This window comes from Hemicordylus capensis, chromosome 3, assembly GCF_027244095.1.
Source record: "Hemicordylus capensis ecotype Gifberg chromosome 3, rHemCap1.1.pri, whole genome shotgun sequence".
NCBI lineage: Eukaryota > Metazoa > Chordata > Lepidosauria > Squamata > Cordylidae > Hemicordylus > Hemicordylus capensis.
Window position 1 is genome coordinate 15703862 of NC_069659.1, and position 15048 is coordinate 15718909.

Consider the following 15048-nt stretch of genomic DNA (forward strand, 5'->3'; position numbering starts at 1 on the left):
GATGGAGTGGAGTTACTTGAATTGAGGTCACAGTAGAGAACACTTCCCCTATGCTACGACCATGATCCAATACCTCTCCCACTGAAGTACTGGCAGAACTATAACTGCACAGATGTGTTCCTTGAACACAGGCTACTTGGCACCAGGGGGTGCACCCCTACTGCCATCCCCCCTGCCCTGGTCCCTGCTCGCCTGCTGCCTCTCGCCTCCACAGTGGCTCCTAAGCTTTTAAGAGCTGTGGTAGTTTCCTAAGGTTTGCCCAACCGCTGCACAGTATAAAGATGTCACAGCTCGGCTACAAGCACCAGGCCATGACTCTTAATACTGCTCAGTGACTGAACAGGACTTACCGTAGGAAGCTGCTGCGGTCCCTAAAGGCTTCGGAGCCGCTGTGGAGGCAGCTGATGAGGGGGTGGGGCCCTGGGGCAGGTGGGGAGAAAGGTGGCAGGTGAGCCATGGGGTGTGGCTGCAGCTGCCAAATTTTGGCTGCCAAAGTCATTATGCCACTCGCTTGCAGCTTCTGCCTGAAAAAGGAAAGTGTTGTCATGAGTTTAAGTCATGGAATCCCCACACCAGGCCTCATTTGGCCCTCAGAGACGCAGGGACCAGCCCTGTCCTCCCGGCACAGCACAGCAATGCCTGCCCCATACTTGGAATCCTCTGAAGTACATTTTAAAAAACCCAAAAACCTAGAAAAGAGCTGCTGTCTCCAGAGTAGGGCTGCACAATTCCGGCCTTCCCACTGTGGCTGGCCTACAACTCCCATCATCACTGACTAACGGCTACTGGGGCTGGGGACTGATGGGAGTTGTAGTCCAGCAACAGCTGGCGGGCCAAAGTTGTGCAGTCCTGCTGTAGGGAGAAAATATACTGGAGGTCCTGAGCAAACCAACCATACTCTATTCCACACCCAACTGGAGTTAGCCAAAAAGGAACATACTGAGGAGTTGGGGTGTGCAAACGGGCTCAACTTTGAGCCAGTTCGATGTCGGGCCGGTTCGGTTCGATGGCTCGGGGTTGAACCGAACCACCCCCTGTTCAGTCCAACTCCGGCCCAAACCCCCCTGAATGTTTGGGGGGTTCGCGAGCTGCTTTCAGTTTTTAAAAAATATATTTTTTACCTTACTCCCCTCGGTGGAGTTCCTGGAGGAGGCGGTGGGGGTGCGGGTGTCCACTGAGGTTCCTCCTCCCCCCACCGCCTGTCCTCATGCCCCCCCTCCAGCCGCTCTTTGGCCAGTTTTTGGGCTTCTCCTGGCGGCGCAGCTGCCATTTTGGAGGCCGCATGCCCGCGCACTCGGGCCATGCAGAGGCCAAGTGCACAGGAGCGTGGCCTCCAAAATGGCTGCTGAGAGAAGGCCGAAAACCGGCCGAAGGGGGGTATGAGGACAGCCGGCGGGGGGGAGGGGGAACCTCCACGGACCCCCGCCACCTCCAGGAACTCCCCCAAGGGGAGTAAGGTACATTATTTTTTTTAAAAACCCTGAACGTAGCTTGCGAACCCCGCCAGACCGGACCAAGGGTGTGTGTGTGTGCCGGACCAAACTGTCCAGGTTGGGTTTGAGGCCGGTCCGACTTGAACCGAACTGGGCCAGCCATTTCCATGCACATCCCTACTGAGGGGAAAACCAGTACATTCCTTCCCTCAGGACATTCCCGGGTTCAGACCACTGTTCTCTGTAAGAGAGATTCCCAGATGTTGTTGACTACAATTTCCACAATCCCCAGCCAAAGGCCATTGCAGCTGGGGATTCTGGGAGTTGTAGCCAACAACATCTGAGAAATCCCTCTTACAGGAGACATTGGTTCAGACCCTGGCATCTCTAGGTAGGGCTGGGAAGGAGTCCTGCCTGAAACCTCTGAGTGCCTCTGCCAGTCTGTGTATACAATAGTGAGCTAGATGGGTCAGTGGTCTGACTCAGTATAAAGCAGCTTCCTAAACTCCTCTGCTTACTTCTGAGAAAAGATGCCTAAGGTTGTACTCAAGAGGAGGGGAAGAATCCTGGGAATCCCAAAATTTGGTTCTGCTACCAAGGCTAGCCAATATTTGTAGACCCACGGGCATCACAATTTGTCCAAGTCTTCTGAACCAGCTCCTGATGCTGTATCCTGATGGCCTTTTTCTTCTGCCTCCTCTTTGAATCTTTTTTGAATACTGAAAGTTTATTTCCAGTATTTATAAGTACCCTGCGCATTAACAAACAAATAATGTTCCCAAGGCGGTTCACAGACAATAAAACAGCTAACATTTTCAAAAGAAGCCTGTGCAACAATGCAAAACAATTCAAAACAAATTCAGAACAGGCAAAAGACTTTCAGCTAGTTCCACTTCATTTCCAAATAATTAACAAGACGTGTCACTATTCAGTTTGTTTTTGCATGGCTGTGCAGTTGATCGTGTGGCTGAACAAGGGGTTTTCCATTCCTAAATTAAGCACACATGGCAAAGTATTCTTCTGGTTAAGCTGCAATGCAGATCTCTTTAAACGGCAGCTGTAGGCACGTTTTGTTGGACATGACCATTAAATCAATGGGATGTGTCAACATGGGTTTGGGACTGGGGTGTTAACCACAAAGAACACACAGACCTTAAATCCTTTTCTGTTCCACAACTCTGCTGGAATCGGGCATGTCTCGTGATGCAGCCTGAACATTTTTACCAAATGCTGAAAGACGGCCGTGCCACGGTTCAGAGTGCCTTGTGGCTGATTCACACTTGTGGCCAACTGCCCTCAAACAACTGAGTCATGACTCAATCTCAGATGAAGTGTAAACACAGATGCTCAGGCCTTATTCCCGCCAAGATCTCCGGAAGGTTTTCACATTACATAAGGCGTGGGCCCTCGCAGAGATTTCAGGTCACTCTGTTGAGCCACAATATTCAGCAGCTCTCATGCAACACGTTCTGGGAATGTGAACGCTGCCACCACACTTCATAGGAACATAGGAAGCTACCTCATATCACCTTGGAGCATTGGTCCACCCAGCCCAGTATCGTCTAATCCAGGGCTGCTCAACATTGGCCCTCTTGCAGATGTTGGCCTACAGCTCCCGTAATTCCCTGGCTATTGGCCTCTGTGGCTGGGGATGATGGGAGCTGTATTTCAAACACAGCCGTGGGGCCTAAATTGAGCAGGCCTGGTCTAATCTGATTGGCAGCGGCTCTCCAAGGTTCCAGGCAGGGCTCGTTCCCATCCCTACCTGGAGATGCTGCCAGGGACTGAAGTTGGGACCTTCTTGATGCAAAGCAGAGCTCTCTACCACTGAACTATGCCCCCACCCCTTATTTAATTATCCTTTACAATGGAATTTCAATTCAGAAAACTAAGTCAGTTTTCAAAGCTAGTGCCATCCTTTGGAGAAATGAAGAATACAGCTAGCACCACATTTACAAAATACCCTACACCATCTTGGGAAGCTGCCTTCTACTGAGTCCGACCATTGGTTCATCCAGCTCAGTATCGTCTACCCTGACTGCCAGCAGCACTCCAAGGTTTCAGGCGGGCATCTCTCCCAGCCATATATGGAGAGGCCAGGGATTGAACCTGGGACTGTCTGCATGCAAGCAGCTGCTCTACCACTGAGCCATGGTCACATCCTTATCTTACAGCAGACAGTGCTCACATGTAGTCACCCATCCAAATGCAAACCAGGGCAGACTCTGCTTAGCAAAGTGGACCATTCTCTCCCCTGAGGGTGCTAATTGTATAAACTGGTGCTTCCATGTGGAGGCTGTTCAGACCTGTCCAACATTATTTTCATGACTGTAGCAGCCGTTTTTTAAACATAGAGTTGTTTTAAAGGAGCTTGATAAACTTCCTTTTAAAAAGAAAAGTAAATTAAAGTGTGCCGTCGAGTCGGTGTTGACTCCTGGTGACCACAGAGCCCTGTGCTTTTCTTTTTGGTAATACAGGAGGGTTTACCGTTGCCACCAACCTCTCAGTATGAGATGATGCCTTTCAGCATCTTCCTATATCACTGCTGCCCGATATAGGTTTTTCCCATAGTCTGGGAAACAGACTAGCGGAGATTCGAACTAGCAACCGCTGTTCCCTCTAAGGCGTGCGCACGTGCACTCACAAATTTTTGGATGTCCGCTCAGTTCATTTTAGATCCCGCTCAGGTTGAATCAGAAAGGCTCCATTCTGAATGCATGTGTGCACACACTGCCAACCAGAACAAAACTCATTCCACACAGAGATGAAAAAAAGTTAGAGGGACCACTGCCGGCAATCTCTTGCTCCCTAGGCAAGTCATTTTCCCGTTCCGCCATTAGGTGGCTGTGTTTCTTTTCCTACTGAGAAGAGCAGGAGAAAGGGAAGAGGTTGTTGCTGCAATAGTTGAACAACTGGGGGTTGGAAACCCTTCCAGATCTGACAGAAGAACCCAGAGATCTGCCACTAGTTCTATCTGCAAGGAGAACCTTCTGCCAACCCCTGCTTTACAATTATGGAGCTCAAGCGTACACCTGCAAATAATTAAAGACAAATATACCCACTTACATATTGCATGCAAAATCCAAAAAGAGAGAGGCAGAGCATTAAAATGTGGAACCTATTTTGTACAACTTGAAAACACTTCTCTTTTCTTTGTAAGTGAAACTTCCAGTAACGCTTTTATTATACCTCACTGGTTAAAATTTAGAAGGGTCACCAAGGGACAAATACAATTCTGCTGGGTTGAATGTAGCCAGTGGCCATCCTGTTTGGATCCTTTTACTGTCCCATGAACTCCTCCTGCAAAGGGATTCGGCAAGAACAGATCTCCCATTGTGCACCATCTCAGAAAATTCAGTCCATGCTTCTCAAAGATGTGGTCTGAGCCACCACAGCCTGCTTGACCCACCCTAGCTACAGGCTTCATTGAAATGCCAATATTCATCCATCATGAGCTTGGAAAGGAAAGGACAGGATTCCATGGATCATTTAGTCCAATTTTTAAAACTGCATGATGAAATCATTCTTGGTTAACTCAGATTATTAAAGAAAAAAGAAGACTTAAATGAGCATTAAAGGTACAGTGAAGTATGCCGTCAAACTGATATCGACTCCTGGCACCCACAGAGCCCTGTGGTTTTCTTTTGGTAGAATACATGGGGTTTCCCATTGCCTCCTCACGCATAGTATGAGATGATGCCTTTCAGCATCTTCCTATATCACTGCTGTCCAATATAGTACCAGTGGGGATTCAAACCAGCAACCCTCTGCTTGTTCATCAAGCATTTCCCCGCTGCACCACTTAAGGTGTAAGGTAAAGAGTGTCATCAAGTTGATATTGACTCCTGGTGACCACAGAGCCCTGTGGTTTTCTTTGGTAGAATATAGGAGGGGTTTACCATTGCCTCCTCCCACGCAGTATGAGATGATGTTTTCAACATCTTCCTAGATCACTGCTGCCCGATATCATACCAGTGGGGATTTGAACCAGCAACCTTCTGCTTGTTGGTCAAGCATTTCCCCCCTGCGCCATTAGGTGGCTCACTAGAAGAACAGAAAACCTTAAGAAAATGAAAAAGAGCATGAGCATTATATGTGCACCCTAATTAATCTTCTGAGTTGATATTTCATTTTTGGTACCTTCCAAATGATGATGTTACCATGTCTTTTCCTGAGAAGGAAAAAAAAATACAGATGGGTAGCAATTATCCTAGTCCAGTAATCTCCAAATCATGTGCAGGGGTATGCTACTTTGCCTTAAGGGGAAACTGATTGTGTGCCATGAAAAACAGATTAATGAAATAATTAAAGCTCTTGGGAGCCCCAATGACCCATTGAGGCAGCAGTCTGTTACGCCTCTACACAAATTGTTATTCTAGCCTTGCCTCTTTCCAGTCAGCCTCCTTTGGGGCCAGTTAATTCTGCCAAGCCTCTGCTTTGGGTGGAACTGGATCATCCAATCACATCTGATGCAGAGACAGAGCAGAGTGATCCACTCTCAAAGGAGAGTGTATGTTGAATCTCTGCATGCTTCAGCTCAGGTCAGGTACTCATGCAGAGACAACAGGGATGACCATCTTTGAAGAAGGTAATGAACACTAGATCCAGAGGTCATCCCATGAAATTGATTGCCAGGAAATTTAGAAAGCGGAAGTATTTTTTCACACAATGCATAATCAACTTGTGGAATTCTCTGCCACAAGATGTGGTGACAGCCAACAACCTGGATGGCTTCAAGAGGGGTTTGGCTAATGTAATGGAGAAGAGGTCTATCAACAGCTACTAGCTGGAGGGCTATAGGCCACCTCCAGCCTCAATGGCAGGATGCCTCTGAGTACCAGTTGCAGGGGAGTCACAGCAGGAGAGAGGGCATGCCCTTAACTCCTGCCTGTGGCTTCCAGCGGCATCTGGTGGGCCACTGTGTGAAACAGGATGTTGGACTAGATGGTACTTGGGCTTGATCCGGCAGGGCTCTTCTTATGTTCTTATGCCCCTTGAATTTTAATTCATGAAATAAATGTGCCTTGGCTAACAGCAACAGGGTGGTTATCCAAATCTGAATCCAAACCTAGAAACCAGTTTTGAGAAGTTTTTTTTAGTAAACCCAAACTGAATCTGAAGTAAAAATATCTTGATTGCTTTTAGCCTGAACAGAAAGCTTAAACACAAACAGTTGTAACTGGTTCAAAATAAGTGGTTCAGTAATCTGACTCTCAGCTTTTAACTGCATATTAAAAGTTCTATTTCCCCTGCTATTTTATTCTGTTAAGATTCAGAAGCAGTTAAAAATAATCACTATTTTACATGAGAGAGAGAAAAGAATATCCTTTCCAAGAAGTACACTGGCTGTCCTCAAGTTAACTCTTCCCAGGAAAGACCTTGAAAATGTTTGAGTGTCAGCTAATACGACAGCCAGTTCAAGTTCTGGGAATTGCAGAAGGAACACGTCTCTGAACCGGGACGGAAAGCAGGGAGTCATCCTTCAGAACACACCAATAATTCAGCCTGACATACCACCTTGATTTTGCTTATATAAGGAAATCCCCTGCTCCCGAAGCCACAGACTCACTAAAACAACTTCTAAATCCTTTCACTCAAAACTCCATCAGTACACAGCATAGGCTTTTATTTCAGGGAGCTCCCAACTACAGTTTTTTTTGGTCAACAAATGGAAACCACAGTGGCTGCATTAGCAGTTGCAACATACTTAATGCCACCTCCTTTACGGTCAAGCAAAAGTTCTCAGGAAAGAATTTCATGTAGCATTGTCAGTGGAAGAAGAGCTGGTCTTGTGGTAGCAAGCATGAATTGTCCCCTTTGCTAAGCAGGGCCCACCCTGGTTTGCATTTGAAGGGGAGACTAGAAGTTTGAGCACTGTAAGATATTCCCCTTAAGGGACCAGGCCGCTCTGGGAAGAGCATCTGCCTGCTTGCATGCAGAAAGTTCCAGGTTCCCTCCCTGGCATCTCCAAATAGGGTAGAGAGAGACTCCTGTCCCTCGGTGTAGCTGCTGCCAGTCTGTGTAGAAAATACCAAGCTAGACAGACCAATGTTCTGACTTGCTATAAGGCAAGTTCCCGGGGGGCATTCTTGGGGGAAAAGGCAACTAGACCAGAGGTTCTCAAACCTTTTGATACTATGGCCCCTAAAACAATGTTTAACATGCCCCCCCACCATGATTAGGTGAAGAAGATAAAGCACATTTTTCAAACCTGAGCTTTTCATTTCAGACTGCCAATCTAATTCTGGGCTTAGGGTTTTTGTTTTTAATCAATATTTGCTCTTTATAGTGGCAGCTTCTGAAAACTCCGATTCCTACAAGCAGGATGCTGCAAAGAGAAGAATGGGTATTTACACAGCTTTGTATTCGGCCTGTAATCTAATCCAAAATTCAGGGAGAGACCATGCTGGGAATTTAAAGCAGTCCCAAAGAGCTGCTTCAATGTCTCAGAGACACAGGGACTCAGGAGGCAAACAGGGAGACAAGAGCCAACTATCACCTGGCTTACCCATCGCTGGCAAGGACAACTGCAGGCACAGCCGTACTGCCAGAAGAGAGTTCCCTCTCAGCAGACACTTGCTAGAGCCCGTCTCCGGAGAGGGAACTCTCTTCTGGTCTGTCTGCCCTCAGCCTTGTGAGAGGCAGAGAAGCCAGACGGTTGTCAGTCTCTGTCTCCTTCTCTGCCGTAGGAACATAAGAAGCTGCCTTATACTAAGTCAGACCGTTGGTTCATCTCACTCGGTATTGTTGACACAGACTGGCAGTACCTTCTCCAAGGTTGCAGGCAGGAGTCTTCCTCAGCCCTATATTGGAGACGCCAGGGAGGGAACTTGGAACCTTCTGCATGCAAGCATGCAGGTGCTCTTCCCAGAGCGGCCCCATCCCCTAAGGGGAATATCTTACAGGGCTCACAAGTAGTCTCCCATTCAAATGCAAACCAGAGTGGACCCTGCTTAGCAAAGGGGACAACCCATGCTTGCTACCACAAGAGCAGCTCTCCTCCCATAGACCTTCTGTCTTCCATAGGCCTTCTGTCATCCCTGTCTGTCCCCATGGATTGGAGATGTCTGGTGAGGCTCTGTCTCCAAACAGTTCCCTCCTGACCCTCTTTCAAGTCCTTTGCGACCCCGCAACCCAGGGTGTCGTGACCCCCCCCCTTTTTAGAACCCTTGAGTTAGGAGGATGACTATACCATCAATAAACTCCCCCTTTCAGTTTCAGTTCAGTTCAACACATTAATGATCAACAGGAAGCAACTGGTACAGGCAGAGGGCAGGGAAGTAGTTGCTCTATGCAATGGGGTTCTGGGCCTGGGGATGTGACCATAGCTAAGGGGTACAGATTACAGATAGCCACCTAATGGTGCAGCAGGGAAATGACTTGATTAGCAAGCCAGAGGTTGCTGGTTTGAATTCCCGCTGGTAGACTATGGGAAACACTTATATCGGGCAGCAGTGATATAGGGATATGCTGAAAGGCATTATCTCATACTGTGCAGGAGATGGCAATGGTAACCACACCCCTGTATTCTACCAAAGACAACCACAGGGCTCTGTGGTCGCCACGAGTCGACATTGACTTGACGGCACACTTTACCTTTACTTTACAGATTACACACTTTACAGATTACAAAATGCCAAATCTTCAGTTCCTGGAGTTCGGCAGCAAGCCCAACTTCTGGTACGGGGGTGATAAGTCAACAGTGGTAATGTCGTTCAAACCCACCAATGTTGGCTTGTTCTGCCTGACTTTCGGTTCTGGACCTGACATCTGAAAGCAACTTCAATTATTGATTACAGACTCTAGAGGAACAAGTTGACATTGATGGGTTCAGAGGACACAACCAATGTTGGTTTATCGCTCCCCACTGGATGTTGGGCTCATCACCAAACCCCGGGACCAGAGATGTGGCATTTCCCATGTCATCTGAATCCATTCAGCATCTGCTTTGCAAGCATAAGGTCTCAGGTTCAATCCCTGGAATCTCCAGGTAGGGCTTGGGAAAATGCCTACCTGAAACCTTGGAGAGTTTCAGTTAGTGTAGACAACACGGAACTAGGTGGACCAATGGTCTGATGGAGAGTAAGGCAGCATTTTGTGTTTCTAGGCCACAGGCTTGAATGCCAATTCAGCAACCAAAGAAGCAAACTGAGAGTGTGAGTGGAGCGAATTTATGCAGACATGACATAGCCGATAATCATATACTTCTTCCAGAACTAATTCACCTTTACTTTCTTTAAAATTAACTGTATTAAAATAAATTTACAACGCTAAACAATATTGATCCAAACACAAACAGCAAAACATAATACAACAAACCCCGATTCAACAATCCATCCAAAATCTAATATTGTCTGCGGTGAGAAAACAACTATAGTTTTCCCAATTGGTGTAAAGAATAAAATCAGACCAAATTACATAAAAAGCATTATTTTGTAGTCTGGTTTGAACGGGACTGAATAACATGGGTTAGCTTTTCTGAGATCACAATATGCCATAGGTTCTTCTACCAGATGTCCATTGACAGTTTGACTTTTCCAATGTTTGGCTGTAGCTAACCTGGCAGCAGTTACCATGTATGCAATTTTTTGTGATGTCACATCTGTATTGACCCCAGAAAATACATTTACTAATGCAAGCTGGGGGCATACTCCTATATTCTGGTTTATAATCCTGCTCATCTCCTTGAATACTTCTGTTCAAAAGGATGAGACCCTAGGACAAGTTCACCAAAAATGTAAATAGGCTCCCTTCATCCTGCAACCACTCCAGCAAAGCAGAGAGCAGTCTTTTGGATGTATGTTATTTTTACTGGGGTCAGGTACCATCTATGGAAAACTTTGAGAAAGTTCTCCTTAATCTGGGCCGAAGAGGGAGTAACTGGATTCCATATTCATATGTTCATCCACTCCTGATTGGAGCCATTTCCCCAAGACACTTTAAGGCTAGGCAGTAGGTTAAATGTGAATCTAATCTAATCCACATTTACCATGCCACCTACAAAACATACACAGCAATTTTGAGTGGCTGCTGATTTGTCATCAAATTTGCAATGACACAAAAGTGCTAAAAGCTAGCACATCAGAAGACAGAAATAACATTCAAAATGACCTTGCTAGAATGGAACACTGAATCGAACACAACAAAATTCAACCAAGACAAATGCAAAATTCTGCACTTTGGCAAAAATACCACACACACACACACACACACACGTATAGGGGTAGGAGATAACTGGCTCAGCAGTAGCCCATTTGAAAAGGATCACAGGATTGCAGCTGATCACAAGCTGAACATGAGTCAGCAATGTGATGTAACTGCAAAAAAAGCGAATGCCATTCTCAGCTGCATAAATAGAACCACTGTTTCCAAGTCATGAGAAGCAATAGTTCCACTTTATTCCACACTAGTAAGACTTCTTCTAGAAAACTGTGTCCAGTTCTGGGTGCTGCATTGAAAAAAGGATGCACACAAATTGGAACAGGCTCAGAGAAGGGCAACAAAGATGGTGAGGATCCAGAAAACAAGCGGAAGGTTGTTCGTATGAGGAAGGTTGAAGGAACTAGACAGATTTAGCCTGGAGAAGAGAAAACTGAGGGGAGATGTGATAGTACCCTTGAAATACATAAAGGTCTATCACACGAAAGGGGAAAGATTTGTTCTCTGCTGCTCCAGATCTAATAGACTTGAGTTGCAGGAGGATATTGGATGAACGTTAGGAGAAACTTCTTAATAAGAATAATTCAACAACAATTACTAGGGGATGGTGTGCTCCTCCTTTCTGGATGTCCAAGTAAAGGTTGAACAGTCATCTGTTGGATATGTCCTAATTGTGCCACCTGAAAATGTGTCCCCGAGGGTTGTGTAGCTCGCAGGGACATATTTTGGGGTGACATGGAGTACTTCCTTGGGAAGGGGAGAGTGTCAAAAATTTCCACTTCCCCGCTGCACCAGTGCAGTTAATTGGGAAGTTCTGTTAGGCTGCTCTCTTACTGCACCAGTTCATCCTCGCTCTGCATGTCAGCTTCTGAATTCTCTTCATCGAGCAGAGTTTTGGACTAGATGGCTAACACAATCCCTCCAACTCTAGGATTCTATGGGGATGAGGAAAATATCTTCTTTTTCCATGTAATTGACCTTTTACCTGTTGAGCCTACTAAGCCAGGTTATTAAGGCCCTAAGTCTATCTCCTAGACTGAACCTTAGCATGGTTTTGCACATTTGCTAACTAAAGCAACTTCTGCTGTTTTGCTGATGTGCGTATTTTATTCTCCACCATGCATACAAGTGCACATTCAAGAGGATCATTTTTTAAAAGCAATTTTAACTTCAGGGCTGGCCGAACTGTACTGAGGCTGAGATCATTATGGAGGCTTTTAAGATTTTGGATGTTATTGTTACTTCATTTCTATGGTGTGTATATGATTTTTGGATCACAAGCCACCTTGCTTGGAATATAAATAAATTTACAGCAATGCACACAAGGATATCACAGTAACAAAACAATAACAACAATGATTCAGAAAACAAATTTTTGAACTTTAACCTGCATTTTTTCTGCAGGGCTTAGAAAAGATGCAAAGGAGACCTATTATTATTATAGCGGGAAATTATTATTATTATTCAGCGGAAAAGCTGAAAAGACACTATTATGCCAATATCCTACCACGTGCTGACTCGTGAACTATATATTTGCAGAGCTTGCAATGGCACTTCTCCAAAAGATAGGGAAAACTTCGCTCCAAAGTACATAAATTATTCCTTCTGCTACCAACCACACTGACAGCAGAGCCAAAGGAAGTGTAATAATGGTGATGATGAAGGTCCAATTCACAACAACAAAAGAGTTGGTCACCATGCTTATGGGCTGCTGCACTTGGTGGGGTGGGTTGGGGTGGGGTAGTTTTCCCCATTGAAGAAAGTTCTTTTCATGAAGATCAGTGAATGTTGGGGAGAAGGATTCTAACCTGGCTTCTCTTTTGTATGTTTTGTTGTAACCCACCATACGATTTCATAATTTGGCGGTATAAAAACGTAATTGATTGATTAAATGCTAGTTTTGTTTTGTTTTATTTATTTAATTTATATACTGCCTGACTCCAAAGGCTCTCGGCAATTCACAAACACACAACAAAATAAAACCAACTATAAAAACAGCAATTAAAAAATGTAACACATTTAGAACTCTGTTTTGTATGCAGAAGGAGTTGTTCCCCAAGGGGAAGCATTCAGGACCACCTGTAAGATGTCAGCTCTATTTTTATCTTTTGGAAGACTTATTTTGTTGCTGCCGATTTCACATTTAAAGAACTAGAAACCTTGGATACCCAGGCAGAAAGGTAGTATGTAAATACAACCAAGAAATAAGAATACAAGAACATAAGAAACCCCTGCTAACTTGGCAAAGAGGCACCTTTTAACATGGTGATTCTTTTTTATTTATCAGGGGGAGAGTACTGGCCCTATCCACCCCCAGCACAGTACCTCCAGTGACTGCTGCTGGTGTCTACCTTATATTTCTTTTTAGATTGTGAATCCTTTGGGGACAGGGATCCATCTTATTTATTTATTATTTCTCTGTGTAAACCGCCCTGAACCATTTTTGGAAGGGCGGTATAGAAATCGAATAAAGAAGAAGAAGAAGAAGAAGAAATGCTCTGCTGGATCAGGCCAAAGGCCCCTCTAATCCAGCATCCAGCTTCACACAGTGTATCTGGCCGGGTGAGAAGCCAAAAATCAGGGGAAAGAGGGTAACCTACCCACTCCTGCAAATGTTCTCTAGCTCCTGGTGTTAGGGGCATGCCCCTTCTGATTCTGGTGGAAATATGCAGCTGTCAGGGCTAGTAGCCATTAAAAGCCCTATCCTCCATGCATCTTTCTCACCCAGGGCTGCACAACTTGGGCCCTCCAGCTGTTTTTGGACTACAATTCCCATCATCCCCAGCCATAGTGGCCAGTTGTCGGGAATTATGGGGGTTGTAGTCCAATGTCTTCAGGTGGTCCGAAGTTGTCCCAAGAGAGTGGCCTAAATGCAGGGCCTTATTTATAGGGCGATCTGGCCAAGGATGAGTTGGTCAGCGGAGACAGGAGCTGACAGGCCCTGAAGGCTCTCGGGGAGAAACAAGGCAACCCTCGCAAGGTTCTCCTTGCAAGGGCGAGGAACATGAATCCAAGACTAGGTCCCCGTCCCCCCGAAATTATTAGAAATTGGGGATCATCTTAAATTCAGGGTTCTCTTCCTTTTCAGTAAAATAACCTATAACTTGTGTTTTTAAAGAGAGTTGTCTTAAATTCAAGGTCATCTTCGATTCGGGTAAATGCACCTAGGGCAGCAGCCGTTTTGAGAAAGATTGGCAGAAAAACCTGCACAGCGCAAAGCAAAGTTTTGTTGTGCACCATCGTGCCACACTTCATGCTCCTGTAGCATCATTTCCCAAAGTGTGCAGACGCAGCCGCAGTACACACGACAGACCCCCCACTGAACTCCAGCATTCCAGGGAACTGTCAGAGCAGCAAACAAGGACCAAAAAAAAAAAAGCCTGCAGACATTCCCAGAGAGGCGTGGCTCAGTCTGACCTTGTTGAGTTGGGGGTTCCTGGTGATGTCATAGCCCCTCTTTTTGATCCCGGTCGCTTTCGTTAGCGAAGGGCAGGGCTCTCGCAGTCCGGAGCGGCAGCCTCTACTCCGGGGCAAGCTGGAAAGCGGCAGCCTCTGCAAGCCCCCCGTAATCCGAAGGAGGTGGCTACCTCTTCTGCTGAAAACTGGGACCAGCATCCTGTCCTGCTCAGAGGAGCCGCCGGAGGTCTTCCGCCTGACCTGTTTAAACAAGACATACATGCAAAAGGTGATGGGCAGGTGGAGCAAGATGCGTCCTCCTGCCAGCAGTACCCATACAGCGGGAGAGGATCTGGGGGGTTACCTGCAGGACTAAAGTCCCCCCTCCCCAACAAACAAACACGCCCCTCTATCCTGCCTGCAGACAAAGAGTGCAAAACCAAGAAAAAAAAGAAAGAAAAAAGCACGCCGCTTACTTTTGCCGCTTGCTTTTTTGCTCCCTCGGCTCAGGCTGTCTGCCTTCTTCCTCAGCCGGCAAGTGCATCCAGCAGCCTTGGAGGAGGCGACCCCGCCGAAACGAAAGCAAACCCCAGGAAGCAGATCCTGTGGCCGCTCTGCAACCCGGAGACGGGCGGTGGCGTAATCACGGCGCCTCCGCCGCCTCCCCCCCCTCCCCCCATCACCTGTTAAGGAATTGATGCTCCGGGAAGGAGGAGGAGGAGGAAGAAGAAGGAGTTGCTCCAATTAGCCCTCTGCCTGGATGGATTCGCGGCTTCTCTCTTTCGGGGAGAGATGGTTACGCTGCCGGGCAGGCAGCAGGGAGAGGAGAAGCTGTGTCTCGCTGGGGTTTGCAGCCACGGATGGGTGTTGCACGGGAGCCGCTTGGCGAGAATGGGCTGTGAACATAGGAATTCCCTTGCTGTAAGGGCCATCTAGTCTTTTCAGCAGTGGCCAGATGCCTTTGGGTATGCATAAGCATGGCATAGGAACATACAGTAGGGAAGATGCCGTTCTGGAGGCCGCTACTTGGCCTGGACCCTATTGCACTAGCGCAGTAGGC

At 46.6% G+C, this 15048-nt stretch overlaps 1 protein-coding gene across 3 annotated transcripts in view; it reads right to left on the bottom strand.

The window, feature by feature from the left end:
* ME3 (malic enzyme 3) overlaps positions 1 to 14607 on the bottom strand; it is a 130234-nt gene extending 115627 nt beyond the window's left edge. For 2 of the 3 annotated variants that reach the window (XM_053306378.1, XM_053306379.1), the window contains exons 1-2: positions 14465 to 14607; positions 14010 to 14249 (exon numbers count right to left, since the gene is read on the bottom strand). In XM_053306378.1, the coding sequence (XP_053162353.1) occupies positions 14010 to 14207 (198 nt within the window). In that variant the 5' untranslated portion in view covers positions 14208 to 14249; positions 14465 to 14607. Of the gene's footprint in view, positions 1 to 1121; positions 1223 to 14009; positions 14250 to 14464 lie in introns of those variants that run through there. The other variant, XM_053306380.1, reaches the window with a different exon arrangement.
* Between the last annotated feature and the right edge of the window lie 441 nt (positions 14608 to 15048).